Here is a 15,650-nt window from a genome sequence, read left to right on the forward strand (position 1 = left end):
ATGGAGTGCTTGTCTGTTTAACATTGTTAAACAGTAATTATGTGATAAATGAAAAATTGTTTCTTTAAATTTGGCCTGATAAAATGTGGGGCAGAGGCAATAGCTTGCTCATTGTTTTGCAATTACTACAATGCAGTGGGGGAAAAAAAAGCAACACCAGGAAAGCAATGGACTCAGTGAATTAATTTAAAGAAAAAGTCACTGTAAATATTGCTTATGAAGTATTCCAAATTAAAAACAATGTGGTGTAAGAAGGAGTTATGCTATTCCTATAATTTTATCATTATAACAGAAAGAAAAGCAGCCAAATGTTGAAATTCTTATAGATTTAAATACAAAAAACTCTTAACAAGTGGCCAGACTGCTAGGGATAAATATTGTCCAAGCTTCAAATGTTAAGTTGCAAGGAAATGAGATGAGGATGTGGGGACTGAGAGAGTGAAAAATGAATGAAGATTGAATCCTCAAACCCCGTTGGAGAGATAAAGGCTGGGGAGCAAAGAATGCTATTCAAGCTCCACCCCCACAGGAAATATTGCAAACAGGCAACTTTACACATAGACTTTTAAAGAAGTGAAAGGCACCAGCCATTCCTTGAGTCAACAGCAGTAGAGGAGGACATTCAGAGGAAAGCCCCAGAAGCTGCTTACACAGGACGTATTGATCAGATATGGGCCAAGGTGAGCAAGGGGGAAGCCCCTTCTGTGGTGCTCTGTTTGTTGTTTTCTTACATCCATACCTCATATTCAGTTCTGTAATGGACACTGAAAGATCACTACTTCTCTAAGGAGTTTTGATCCAAGAAAAAAAAGAGAAAATTCTTCCATCAAGAGTTAGGAGAAGGATTTTCACAGGAATTGCATTTTTTCACTTATTGTGCGCATGGGAAAAGCAAGCGTGTCAGAATGAGGTTTGGGAGAACAGGTATATTATCTGATGTAAAAATGTCGCATTTTGCAAATAAGAAGGAAGGGAAAGTCTGCAGCTATTTGAAGTTGTCAGACAAGCGCAAATGAGAGACTGACAAATCTGACATAGGCAAAAGCAGCAAAGCACGAGCTTAAAGAAGGTATCATTGCAAAGGCTGAGGGAGGCTACAATGAGCAGAGACGGTTGAAACCTGAAGTTAAGGCAGAGAAGATACAAAAATGTAGCGGATTTTTTTTTGGTGGTTTGTTTGTTGCAGTGGGGTTTTTTTTGCTTACATGCTAATATTTATGCATATGCAAATTGACCAGTCGAATAATTATTATAAATGGTCCTCATGTTGCATTTCCAATCTTGCCAGATAACTCCTGCCTTTCTAAAGACAAACCTCCCCCACCACTCAGCTTATTCTACAATAGATGTGCTTCATTGCTAAGTTTCTGAAGATGATTTTTTTTTAAAGTAGGTACATTCCTGAAAAATCAAAGTATGTGCTGCTTGCCTTGATACTGTAAAAAAAAAGGTGTTCCTCCCATTCGAACTGTGACTACATTGCTAAGACTACTAATGTAGTTATTTCAAGGCTTGCCTAAACTTGATCAACTTAAGATCATGGTGTAAAAAAGCCTTTACACTAATAAATCTGATTGAACATGGGATAATGATTTTTTTACTCAATAATGGCACAGGGTAGCTGTGTTCCACTACTAAGGACCACACTCTTATTCTTTCTATTCTCCCTCTTTGCGGGGATGGAGAATAATAAAAATATTTTTTAAAAGCATACAATGCCCTTAGGAAAAAAAAAAAAATCTTTTTATTCTGCACTTCATTTAAACCATCAAGCTACTGTCTACTAGAAAACCCTCCATAGGCTCTGATGATGTCACAGCCAAACCAATCTCAGATGCTTATTCTTTGGCCTCTGATTGAAGCCATAGTTTACATGCAAGACCTTTCTGCAACATATTGTTTCACATATGTTATTTTAGTAATGTTCTCTCTCCAATTCTGCCATCTCTCCTACTGCCAAGTGACAGCCCAGTGTCCATCAACATACTCTTGTTAAGTGCTTCCAACAGATAGCAGCTGTCAGTTATATCAGAGGTACATGACAGGTAAATGGGGCTAGAGATCACACATCATGGTTTAAAATGCAGAAGTGTTTCTCAGCTCAATCAGGTTCCTTTATTTCTTATTCAGAGGCAGCAAGGCTGTGCCTCTGTTAGTGTAACACCATGTCTTGGAATGGATGACACCTTGAAAGAATTAGCTGAGTTCAGACAGATTCTTTATTCAGGTAACTCACAAGTATTCAATTCTCTCAGGGTGCTCTCCTCTTAAATGCCTTTCTGATTTTTCTTTAATACCGGATATACTACTCCTTCTATATTTAATTATGCAGATAATCTCTAACAGTCTATGCAAGGTGGAATCTCTCTCAAAAAAAAAATGTTCACAAATAAATGATTTCTATTTTTGGTGGAAACCTCACATGGGTACTAGTTACCTGTAGAAAATAACATGTAATTCTTGAGAGTGTGTCTGTGCTTCTTCCTCCTTATAAAGTGTGTCTGTGCTCCTTCCTCCTTGGATGTACCCTCAAGTTTTCTTGCTATTCTCGCTTTTTCATAGCTGCAATGCAGCCAAGTACCAACTGGCACCTGAAAGAAAATGGAAGAGATCACCACACAAGTAAATTTTCTAGCAAAGAGTTGACTGTGAGGAGAGGACAGGCCTTCATTGTCACCTTCAATGGAATAGAACAGCCTGAGCAAAACTTAACATTCATTGCAGAAACAGGTATGGCTCCCAGCTTCTTTTACAGAAAGAGTAATGCTGCCTCATGACATTCCTTTGGCCTGATATGCACTATAGGGCAGCAAGATAATACCTTGGAGCCAACGTGCTGGTTCACATAGCCATGGAACTGTCTGAGCTGTTTGTTGTATTACTCCCATCTCAGCTAGCAGTGATAGCTTCCTTCAGTTTCCAACATATGGCAGAAATTCATCTGAGGGGAGGGTTACAGTCCTGCTGAGTTTGTTGACGACTAAATCTCTATTTCAGCAAGCTGGGGAAAAATGTTGTTTATTTTCCTTAAAAGGTCCAAAACCCTCAAAGCTGGCTAAGACCCAGGCCACATTTGGTATCTCCAGCACAGTGAGCAAGGAGAGCTGGAGTGCAGTTCTACAGTCTACCAGTTCCAACTCTGTGAGCATCTCCATTTCCAGCCCACCTAATGCCGTCATCGGACGTTACAAGCTGAGTGTTCAAAGTACTTCAAGTGGCAGCTCCTCTCCAGCAAGCCTTGGCACTTTTGTTTTGCTCTTTAACCCTTGGTCTTCAGGTATGAACATGTCAAATTTCCCCTGAAGGAACTAAGTTGCTTGTAGCTTCATTAATATTTGCAGCTTCTCCATGTGATCTATACTTCTTTAATACAGGGGCTGAACATTCACCACATAATGTATCAGTGAGAAAAGAAAAGGGTTTAACAGTTTCTTAGGACCTTCTAGTACATAAAATCAGCTCTGTATCATGTACTTACTGGAGAGCTCCTTGCCCTAAAAGATTAAGCTCTGCTTAAGAAGATTAAATTATGCTTTTGCCAGAGCTTCCCTACTTCTGCACAAGTTTAGAAGAGTGTGTCTGGTCTCTGTAGAACCAAGAGAGTCGTACCAACCAGCTGCCATCTTCTCCCAGCTGTGACAGTGTCATACCTCTGTCTTCAGACACCTCCCCACTCCTTTCTCTAATTATAGGAAATCCTGAGTTTCACGATCTGTTTATTACAGCAAGAACAGCAAAGGGTGGATATCTGCAAGCATTCTTATTGATGGAGACCAAGGCTCCTGAGGTTTTATTGAGCCTGCTGTGGTTGTACATACCTCTGTTTTGGCTTTTCAGGTGATGATGTGTTCATGCCTAACAAGGCTGAGTGTGAGGAGTACGTGCTAGAAGAATTTGGCATCATTTTTGCAGGCAATAAAAATCATATCAACAGCTTTGGATGGAACTTTGGCCAGGTAAATGCAGCACTGAAACACCAGACAGCGTTCTGTGCTCTGGTTTTCACATGAACTGGGCGACCAGGGCTTGTTTGCTTCTTCCAGTTCATTGCAGTCATACACCTCTGAAGAGCAGGAGTCTGGTATTGAAATCAGAACTCATGCCAAGCCCTGTTATACTCATTAATATGAGGATTTGTAATTGACTAGTCAGTGATATGACCTAGAACCTGAAGGTGCAGCGAGAAGAAATCTTAAGTGTCTGCTGGGTAGTAAAGTACTGTAGCAATGCCGAGAGGCAAAGTTCTGGCCTTAAGTCCACAAATTGCAAGTTTTGAAAAGCTCTTTGAGATCTAATCTTCACAGTTTGTTGAGGCTGCATTTTTATATGGTAATTCCTGGCTGAGCTGCTGCACTGCATTCGGTGATTTAAAAAAAAATTAAACACCTATATGGCTCTACTTATCCTGATTTTTAGTAGAGTAATCTGTGTTTCCAAAACACTAACTTATTTCTATAATATAGTTTCAAGGAGATATTCTCAATATTTGCCTTTCTATGCTGGATCGAAGCTTAAACTACCGTAAGGATCCTGCCACAGATGTGTCTCACCGAAATGACCCCAAATATCTGGGCCGCGTTCTCAGTGCAATGGTAAGGAACACATTCAAAAAGTCCACACTACTAACTGTTCTTTTAAAGTAGTTAGTGGAAGTAAATATGAAGACACTTCTCAGAAAATTTTAGGTCAGTGTTTGTATGCACCAGAAATGTGGGCCAGAGGAACACCTAGGTGATCATCTGATGTAAGCCTGCTAGATTTATCTATCTATCTCATCTGTGGTACTTCTGATACTTATCACTTTGATATCCAGTAGTCAAACCTAAAGTATAAGACACGGGGTGGTATGTTGAGGGACTGGTCCCTTGGAGGTCTTTAGTCCAGCCTCCCATTTGAAGTGGAACTACAGTGGTACTAGGTCAGCTCAGCCACAGATTTGTCAGGCTGCCTTGAAAATCTCCAAGGATGGAGGTTTCATGGCCTCTCCGAGTGACCAGTCCAGAGCTGCACTACCCTCTTAGTGAGGAATTTTTCTTTTATGTCAAATATGATTTTCCCAAGCTACAACTTTCTGCTGTTGCCTCTTGTTATATAACCTGCCAGAACAGAGAAAAGCTGGACTCTGGCAACTTAGTGTGTTCCATTCAAGTAGTTGTAAGCTGCTATTACATTCCCCTTATACCCTTCTTAACCAGACTGAACTAGCCCAGTGTTCCCAACTTCTCCTTGTAGAAGTCTGCTCCCAGAGCCCCTGACGATCTTGGTGGCCCTCCCTCCTGGGCCCTCTTCAGTGTCTCAACATGCTCTTGAGCTGAGGGACGCGAAACTGGAGACAGGATTCCTGGCACAGCCTTGCTAGGGATAAGTCAAGGGGGTTAAGAGCTTCCCTCAATCTCCTGGTCACACTTTTCCCTGTGTAGCCTAGTGTGGGCTTTCCCTTTATGATGAGAGAGCACTGTTGGCTCAGATTCAACCTGGCTTTTGCTGTAACTCCCAGGTCCCTTTCAGATGGGCTGCCACTCAGCCAGCTGCTTCCCAGCCTGTACCAACACATTGGGTTATTCTGCCCCAAGTTCTGAAATCTATACCTTTTCTTCCTGAATTTCATGAGGGTTCTACTGACATAGGACCCAAGATTTTCAAGGTGCCTGTGCCCCATTTGTTGTGTCAGCTACTTCTCCTAATTTAATGTAAATTGCTAAGGGCTTACTACATCACAACGCAGGCACATTCTGAAAGCTTAACTGCATAATACACTTTGATGATGCCACTCAATCATACAGTGGTAAAGTTACCACCTCATGTCAGGAAGGTTCACTGAAAACTGGTGTTTGCCTTCTGGCCTGGTGCTGCTGTACTTGGGTGGGAGAAACAGTGATTAAATGCTCTCCGTTTCTTGAGAGGACACATATTTCATTTCCCTGAAAAGATAAGGCTTCTTCGTGAAGGCCAGCTGCATGAGGCAGTGACTTTTGTCCACTAAAATGTCATTCAAGGCTTTTCTCGTGCCCACTCCCCTACTGCTGCTACATCTTGTTGTAAACTCTTAATTTATCTCATCATAAATTTAGTGAATATTTTTACAGGTCAACGCCAATGATGACCAAGGGGTGGTACTAGGAAACTGGAGCGGAAATTATGAGGGTGGGAAAAGTCCAAGCAGCTGGACTGGAAGTGGTGAGATCCTGCAAAACTGGAAGAAATCAGGATTCAGACCTGTTAGATATGGACAATGTTGGGTTTTTGCAGCGGTATTGACTACAGGTATGTTTTATGTCATGCACATAACTGACACCGCACAGATTCTGTTAAAATAAGCACTAATAATCCTTCCTACATGAAAGTCTATCAAGACATTAGTATGTTATATGAAACTTTATATTCCAGAAATACTGCTTTCTGACTATGGTTTTCTGTTTGCTCTTTAGTGCTTAGATGTCTGGGGATTCCCACTCGTACAATTACAAACTTCAGCTCTGCCCACGATGCAGATGGAAATCTGCGTGTGGATGAGTTTTACGATGCTTCTGGAAATCATTTGGACAGGGCAGCTGACAGCATATGGTGAGGCTCTATGATATTTAATAGTAGGGCCTATCAATGCCTACAGAGTCTTCAGGTGCAGAGTATAGATTCTAATGACAAATGCATTGTTACCTTCTTGAAAACTGCCTTAAAAACAACTACACACACACACAGGACCAATAAAAAAATACTACAAAATAATACTACAAAACTTGGTGTTTTCACTCTTTCTCAGTTAAACGGAGAATTGTGATACGAGTTACAACAGCTAATTGAAGCCAGGGCAGGCAAAGTTACACTTATGATGCCACAGATGACTGAAAATTTGTGATATGACACTGGAAATAGGGAACAGTGGGACTTGACTTAGTTTGGAACTATTCTTCAAAACCAGTTCACGTTAAACTGTAAAAGTTCAACAGAACCAGCTTCCCGACGTTTTTTTTTGCAGTGACATCATTTGCAGTGAAAATAATTTAACTATTGCCACTATTAAGCATCAAATGCAATTCAAACAAGCTTGCATTCAGCAAAGAACAGGTGCAGTCCCTCCCTTTTTGCCTTGTTTACTCCCCTGCTTGTTCTGGACCCATTCTAACTATAAGCGATAAGTATAACTGTAGCATTGTGCTATAAGGAAAACAGCTAAAACTAAGGAAGGGCATGTGCTCAGAACTTTTGGAGAAAAACAGACTCAAGACATTTTGTATAATTTTACAAATTTGCTTTCTGCCCTTGAACATTTATATCTGTTCCACAACGCAATTTTCAGCTCCTATCTAGTTGATATAGTCAGGATCAGAGTGGAAGAGGTCAGTCTCAGATAAGAACCTATGCAAATTAAAGCATTTAATACATTTAACTAAGATGGCTAATTAATGGATGTGAACAGGAATTTAGAAACACATACTAGTAGCTTACTTTGTTCATTCTTGCACATAGGAATTTCCATGTCTGGAATGAAAGCTGGTTTTCCCGCAGTGACTTGGGCCCCTCATACAGTGGATGGCAAATTCTGGATGCAACTCCCCAGGAAGAAAGTGGAGGTACACAGATTTTATTTCAGGAATAATATTGAAAAATTATAAAGTCAGTCACTTTCAGAAAGAAGAAAAAAAATGTAAAACCGTTGGAAAAGTAATTTCTCATCCTGCTCAGAAAGAGAGTGGCAGAAGAGAATACTCGATCTATCGCATTAGAAAAGCCTCAGATCATCTGTGGATGCCAAGAAACAAACTAGACTTCTAGGAGCAGTCTTTCACAGCAATTCCTATATTTCCAATGTAGGTATCTAGAGCTATTGAAAATCAAGGGATAATATAAAATAAATCAAGGGTACCTTCAGGATAAACACAAGACACATTGATGACTGGCCTGGTATGAAGGTCTATGTGGATGAAAGGGCTAGAATGGGACAACAGCACTGGGCAATTCAGGAGTCACTGATAAATATCTGTCTAGTAATATGTTTACTGTCAAAGAGTTGATTAGGTCTACGTTATTTTTTCTTGATACCATAGGAATTTATCAGTGTGGTCCTGCCTCACGGAACGCCATCAAAGAAGGAGATGTAGATCTGGACTACGACTGCCCGTTCGTATTTGCAGAAGTGAATGCAGACTGTATGTACTGGAATTATGACACCACAACTGGAAAGAAAACATTAATGTTCTCTGAGTCTACCGTAATTGGCCAATTCATCAGCACAAAGGCAGTTGGTAGAGATGATCGTGTAGATGTCACCAATGATTATAAATATGAAGAAGGTAAACAAAACCACTGTTTCTCCTGGTTACATAGCTGGTTCATTCCTAAGAGTATACAAACTTTAGGCTAGGAGTCTCTTAGTGGGCAATTTTGGGCATCCATAAGGTAGGAGTAAAATTTATACTCGGTTTATTCAGTTCCAACAGAAAAGGGAAGAGAAGGTAAAGAGTCAAAAATACTGCCTTGCCCCTTCTGATATGGAGCTGCTTTGTGGGACCTAAATAAGGCAAGTCCAAATATCTCCGAGTAAAGCATTCACTGTTCGTTCCGCCTGCCTATTGCTAATGCGTACTGACTGCCTCTGCTTTGTGAGAATTAGCCTACAGCCCAGCTATCTGACAGCAGGATGAAAGACCTGTTACAGAAACCTAAGCTAAATCAGCACTCAGGCCCAGGAAAAGCAACTCTTTCAAAGGGCCAAACAGCGTGTAAACTTGTCAGACCTTTGGGTTTGACAGTGCAGAAAAATATTATAATCATGACCTGAATTTGCAAGTGCAAAGAACGAACACCACTATTGGAAATACGTATCAGAAGGGTGAAAAGCATGATAAAGCAGGGCCCAAATAACTAGTGTCCATTGTGTACTCACTCTGGCTGGGATGGAGTTAACTTCTTTCATAGCTGCCCTGCTAAAAGCGTTGATTTACATTTCTAAATATTACAACCATAAAAAGGGATAAAAGTGAGAAGAGTGAGAAGCTTTGGACTTAAGGTTTTGCATTACAAAAAAATACTTTTAGAGGGGCAGTGACATTACTGACTGCAGATCCAGAAAATTAGGTGTGGCTGTGGAAAACAGAGGGTCTGTTCATCTGTAAGCACAGACAGTGCATTCTGCTGGCTTGTCTATAGCAGTCATGTAAAGTAAGAGATGCATGTTAACGGCTGAGGATAATTTTCATGGTTCTCTCTGACAGGCTCTAAAAAAGAAAGAGATACATTTAAAAAAGCCCGTAGGAAGCTGGGACTTGAGGATAAATTTGATCCTACAGCACCAACACCACAGGAAATCGATCAAAAGCCTGACATCTCAGGGAGGTTCAAGGTGGCTGGCCCTTTAGAAGTTGGCAAAGATCTCAATCTAATTCTGGTTCTTGCAAACTTACAGTCTGATGCTAAGACTGTTCATGTAAATATGACTGCTTGGAGCACTGTGTACACTAGAAGACCAGTTCATGAGATCTGGAGGGACTCCATATCCATCACTCTGTCTCCTAAGGAAGGTAATTTTTCAAATAACTTTTAATCATAATTGTATAATTGTTTTATCAGTAAACAGGCATTAGAAGCTGGTCAGCTTCTAATGGGAAAAAGCTCTAACAAACTGTAATCTTAAATTTCTATGCAGAAAAGGCTGAAAAAAATTATATTGCACTCAAACATATTAAAAAGGCATGTTTCACACCATCATTTCCTTAAGCACTATTCACATTTTGGAAAATGTACCTCAGGATTGAAAAGAAGATGGTGAGTAATCATGAAGTTTCATTTAACTGAATTTGCATAAAAAAAGATAAGGACAACATAAAAGCATAGAAATCAACTCCAACTAAATGTGTTCTGGTCAATTACAAGGTGCCTTGCTGAAAGGTAAAAGGATGTCACCCACAGCAGAAACAGGAAACCTGATCCATTAGCACATTAGAATGGAATTAAAGTGTGAGGAAAAGAAATAGCTGAAATACCTGCTAAGCTCCACGGAAAATAAAGTTTGTATCAAAGAATTGTTGAGGAGTAAAGGACCTCAGATTTAAAAAAATTTTTTTTTCAGATGAAGTTTGATAACCTTACAGAAGAAATTCTCTACCTAAATGAGAGTGTTGTTGGAAAGATGAAATTAAGTTACCATTACTAGCTTGGGATAATAGATATATCAGCATCCCTAAAGTGAACTGAAAGATCATTGATTCACAACTGATACTATATTGTATTAATCTTGGGCTTTGAGTCACTAGGGAGAAGCAGAAATAATATTTCATTTCTTTAATACAGAATTTGACTTCCGGAGTTGGGATCTATCAGCTTCCTCTAAAGCATTAGGAACTGGACCCTCGGTAAAGACGTTATATGCCTTAATGGCATTACAGTCATGCAGGCACCTTGTAGTGTCTTGTGCTCACACAGGCTGTGTTAAACCAGTGGCTGAATTTACAATCAGCAGAGAGGTTTTTCCCCAGATCTGATGGCAGGTACCATTTAAAGAGATTTTTGCCCTCTTCTGGAGGTATGCTCTGCTTGCTAGGATTTGTAGCTAACAAATCTGTTGCTACTAGATGAATCTAGGAAATTTACATTGCCCCCATTTTCTTGCTTACTTTGGTGGGACTTTGCACTGGTGACTAGTCATCTTTTCTCATGTTTTTCATCTGCTGTATACTGCTGGAAAGTACTTTGTGGTTCACAGTGTTTGCATGCAGCACAGCTACTCTACAGTTCTTCTAAATTTGATGTTTATTGTACAAATGGCCAAAAAAGTGGAATTGGCTGGATTCGGAGATAGAAGACATCCCTTCCCATCCAGTATTCCTTGACTTGAATTACAGCATGGAAATGACTGTAAAAATACATGATAATAAAAAGCAGATAGGGCTAGGAAAGATAAAATAAATGTAAAGACATCATTCACCTCGTCTCCTATCATGAGCAAACAGGACTGATAAAGCCTGTCAGAGCATGTCCCATAACAAATGGAGTGGCCCCAGCAAACTCCTTAAATTCCCACTGTCTTATCTTTCAGAGCAATTGGGAGGAAAACAAGCCAGGCAATACGGTAGTAGGGAATGGAGGAGGGATAACATTGAAGAAATCACTCTCTCTATATAGCAAATTGATAGATTTGCATGAATTAAGTTTGGCAGTAATGGCTGAGGGCCTTCCTAGTCCCAGACACAACATAAAAGGTAAATACTAATATTAGAGATGAAACTCAGTGGTCTTATAAAAGTGTGTATCAATTCCTTTTTGTGGTTTGTTTTTTTTTTTCCCTTCCAGAGAAACAGTTTCCCATTAAGATACCATATAATGGATATCAACAGCAGTTAACTACAGACAACACGATCCAGGTAACAGCTTTATGTCACGTAGAAGGTGGGATTCAAGTGCTAGTGCAAAGAGACATCACCCTGGACAATCCTGCCATCGACATACAGGTAAATTGCTGTCCCTTTCCTCTAACTGCAGTGGCAGAGAAAGGGGAAAATGAGCTCTTATAAGTACTTTCCTCCCTGGAAGAGATGTTCTGCTCACATTCTGCCATGGTCCATCACAGTATCTCATAATATCTCCTCTTCTGATGATTGAGAAGGCTCAGATAGAAAAGAATCCTGAGAACCTGGCCTTTCAAGCATTTTCTTTGCACAGGTACTTGGTGAAGCAAAAGTGAATAAAGAAGTGGATGTGGAAGTGACATTTACCAATCCTATTGATATGGAAGTGATGGACTGTGTGCTGCAAGTAGAAGGCAATGACCTGCTCAGAGGAATCCTTGAGATAGAGTAAGTATCAGAAATGCCTCCTTCCCACTATTAAAGATACATAAGCAAGAATGTAGGTATGGATGACTTGGAACCGAACGGTGGGATGAGATAGCATTTTCTTCTTGCTGTAACTTGGGAGGCCAGTCAGTGTAACATCTTGTAACGAAGCACACAGCTTTGAACCAGCTCTTCGTCTAAGCTAGGCTTTGGCTCCATAGTTTGGGAGGTCAAATAACTGCTGTCATAATTGGACAGAACTTTTCCTGCCTATCTAGCAGGACCTCAAAGTTCCAGCAAAAATACGTGCTTACCCACGCAGTAAATTTTGCTGAGGCTCTCTATGCTGATATAGGCCAGACGGGTTGAACCTTCTTGTTCTGATCATAGAGTCAACAATAGGATATATGATTGTTTCCATCCATACTATACCCAAATTATAGCATATATTAACCAGTTGGGGTTTTTTCCCACTTTATTAAATGGACTGCAGGTGCCAATCTGAGTGTTCAGCCTTCTAAACAATTTGTGTTTACATCAGACAGACGGACATACATGTAAAAAGCAGATGCACCACTGTCCCAGCTTTGGGAACAAAAATGAACATAGATTGTTTAGACACAGGTTGTGATCTCAATGGGTGGTACCTCTGAAAAGTACAACCCCAAGTATGCTCCATGTATAGCTAGTCCAGACACAATAAATAATTGACCAACGAGGATAGCTTTTAAAGAACAGGCTAAACCGTGACCAGCAGCTACTCCTTAGATGACTGAATTTACTTTACTAAGGCCTGGAACATGAACACGGCTGAAATCCATGAGGCAGGCAGGAAGAAAATAGGAAAAATGGTGAATATTACAATAAAAGTTTGGTTTGGGTTGATTTTTTTAATTAAAAAAAAAAGTTTTTCCAAAACAGGAACTACAGGCACACTGATTTTCAAAGTTCTGCTTTCATAACTCTACAAAATAATTACGTTAGGAGATTAACAAACAGAGTCAAGAAACTATTAGATGGTGTTGAAATGGTGAATGAGAAGACTGGAATAAAACAGGTTCCTTTTACTATAGATCCCAGGTTCCTCTTTTTATGCTTTGATGATTTTGTATCTTGTCCTGCTCTTTTTCCTTCAGTATTTCACAACAGAAAGGTTAAATTTTCAGACTGTCCCTACTTTGTACATATACAAACTTGCACACAATTTTTGACGTACGCTAGCAAATGCAGTTATTTCTAAAAAATACCTAGGATTTGGAGTGTGCTCTTTAACTGAATACACACACAAACAAACATATGCAGCAACTTAACATTGCATTTGCACTTGAGCAACTAGGAATGGTCTATCCCATAATTTATAAGCTCTCCTGAGGGAATTTAGCAACCTCATGTTGTCTATCACATACAACTTTATCCTCAGGCAAGACAAGACAACATGAGAGGGTAAGGCTGTTTGGGAAAACCACAAACATCAGCTTCCAAGAATTACAAAATATACTGGTTTAAAATGTTTTAACTTCTGTTCAGAAATTCCTGGTGTGTAAACACTGAGATTTTCTTGGTGCTATTATCTATTCTAATTCAGGAGTTTGTATGAACACTCTTCATGGTCTCAGATTATTCTTTTTTAATGATTCAATGATGTGTTTTACAGACTCAGTTCTGCATGAAGCTTTATCTCATATGATACTAGTACGTCCCACTTTGTGTGATTATCTGGGTCACTGCATAATGTATTTGTGAGAGACCTTAATGCATGGGTTTGGGTATTTAAATACATATCAGATAGCCAAGTCCTGTATGGTCTTTTCATGGTCATCCTACACTGAACTGACAGGAATTCTTACTTAAGACCAGAGACTGTTAGTGAAGACACTCAAGCATGATGCATAAGCCTGTTTTCAGCTTATATTTTTCCCTTTGTTTCCTATTTTTAGTGTACCACCACTGAAAGCCAGCGAGAAATCCAGTACAAAGTTTAAACTCATCCCTTTTGAGACGGGTCCCAAACATCTACTTGTTAATTTCTCCTGTGATAAATTTGCAGATATAAAGACCTTTAAGATGGTAAATGTGGTTGACTAACATGAAGATATTGTGTGTGTATAAATTGAAAAAAATGTCATAAGAAATCTTGTATAAGAAAACAATGAGAAAATTAGCAAAACAAAATCCTCACTTCCTGTGATAATGGGTTACCAACATCATATCATTAAAATTTTACATTGTAATTTTAAATAAACTGAGAAATAGTTGATTCTTCATTTACTGTTGTGAGTGTCCATGTTATCAAAAAAAGCATCTTACCTTCTATTCGGAGACTGTTTGACTTTTGTCTGGTTTTCTTTGGAAATCATTATTTCTGGCTCCAGATGTCTCTACACACACATCCATAAACTCATTTTTACACATTCAAAGCCTTATACAGTGGACTTTCAAAGCAGTGTTTCTCCTTACTGCTACCCTGATACTAGAAAGTAGCCAGCGTGAGTTGCACAATTTATGTAATTTAGCTTTCTCTTTTTTGCTACAAAGCCTGTCCTGACATTTTTCCTTTTCTTGGTAAATCACAGTGACCAAATGAGGCATAGGAAATGTTCAAAAGGAATTCGGGTGGTGTCCAATTTGATAGCCATTTGACAAACACGTTGAGATAGTTGCCCAGTTCAACATACAAGACATTTTTGCATGCTGGTATTTTGCACTTGCCAAAAGTCTTCTTTGGGGATCAAAGGAAGGGTAATCTTAAGTCCAAGGGTATTCTAACTTGAGTTAAGAATTCTTCACGATACATTGTGTGTCAGGAAGTCATCTTTCAGAGCTCAAGTTTAGTAAAGCTTACTTCAGCCCTTTATGGGCGGATAGGTACGGCCCAAAAGCTGGGTTCTAGGAACAGGTGAACTAAGTGTAGCCCAGTGAGCAACTTGGTTTATGGTCAATAACTGTAAAACAGTAAGTCAATCTCTGACTGAAAATGATCTGTGTAGATGAAGTGAATGGAAAGTGAAGCTACTGCTCTATTGCACTTTGGACTGCTGGGCCAGGAAGCCAGTAAAATCTTAACAAGTTCCTGGAGCCAGTGCTGTGCCCCCACTTCCACCACACAGCTCAGGGTACTTGTGACTTGCCATAGGGACTCCTCACTGTTACAAGAGCAGCCCAAGCCTGAAAAATTGCTTTAGGAGGGCACTTGCAGCAGCTAGTTTTCCACTGCCAGTCACATGATGTCAGTATGAGACCATACTGGACATACAATGACATGAGCTACAGAAAGGCTGTACAAGTAGCCCACAATGGTACCCTCTCTTTTTCTCCTGATGCTCCTCAAGGCTCATCAGAGCCAAGAGCTCTCATCATGTAGACCAAACAGTAGTTCAAGCTCAAGCATAGCCTTGGATTTACAATGTGGATATACACTTAATGACTTCTTTTTACATCTCTTATATGCATGAAAACAACCAGACTATGCTAAACTCAAGTGGGTTGCACCAGCAGAAATGAAAGAAGCTTGTAAATTGGACCTCTAGGGGAATTAAAAGGAAGGCAACACCCTTCCCCTGCAACACTTCACATGCACATGAAGTTAATGTGGCTAATTAAATGTGTGCCTACTTGGATACAGACTCACAGAAGGGATTCTGCAATGTTTTTTGTGGAAATTATACTGATCTCTTTCTAGTAAAAAGTAGCAACAATACAAGTGTAAGGTGCAATATGGTTACCCTGAGGATATGATAGTGCAATACTTGAACAAGAGACAAAATTATTAAGGAGATGAATGAAATAAAAGAGTATGTTTTTCTCTGAAAATTGGCAAACTGCACTGCAATTTCAAGGCTCTAAAACAAGGAAAAAGGAGGAACAAAATATTTTCAACCACTT

At 39.7% G+C, this 15,650-nt stretch overlaps 1 protein-coding gene across 1 annotated transcript; it reads left to right on the forward strand.

Moving 5' to 3' along the window:
* Window positions 1–602: 602 nt before the first annotated feature.
* On the forward strand, window positions 603–13,853 carry LOC137672248 (protein-glutamine gamma-glutamyltransferase E-like). Its single transcript, XM_068416352.1, has 13 exons — window positions 603–680; window positions 2,563–2,730; window positions 3,035–3,277; window positions 3,838–3,956; window positions 4,464–4,592; window positions 6,087–6,264; window positions 6,429–6,564; window positions 7,468–7,571; window positions 8,046–8,291; window positions 9,213–9,518; window positions 11,287–11,444; window positions 11,656–11,789; window positions 13,706–13,853. The coding sequence occupies exons 1-13, from the start codon at window positions 671–673 to the stop codon at window positions 13,851–13,853; spliced, it is 2,079 nt and encodes a 692-aa protein (XP_068272453.1). The 5' UTR covers window positions 603–670.
* The last annotated feature ends 1,797 nt before the right edge of the window (window positions 13,854–15,650 follow it).

This window comes from Nyctibius grandis, chromosome 19 (genome assembly GCF_013368605.1).
Source record: "Nyctibius grandis isolate bNycGra1 chromosome 19, bNycGra1.pri, whole genome shotgun sequence".
Taxonomy (NCBI): domain Eukaryota; kingdom Metazoa; phylum Chordata; class Aves; order Nyctibiiformes; family Nyctibiidae; genus Nyctibius; species Nyctibius grandis.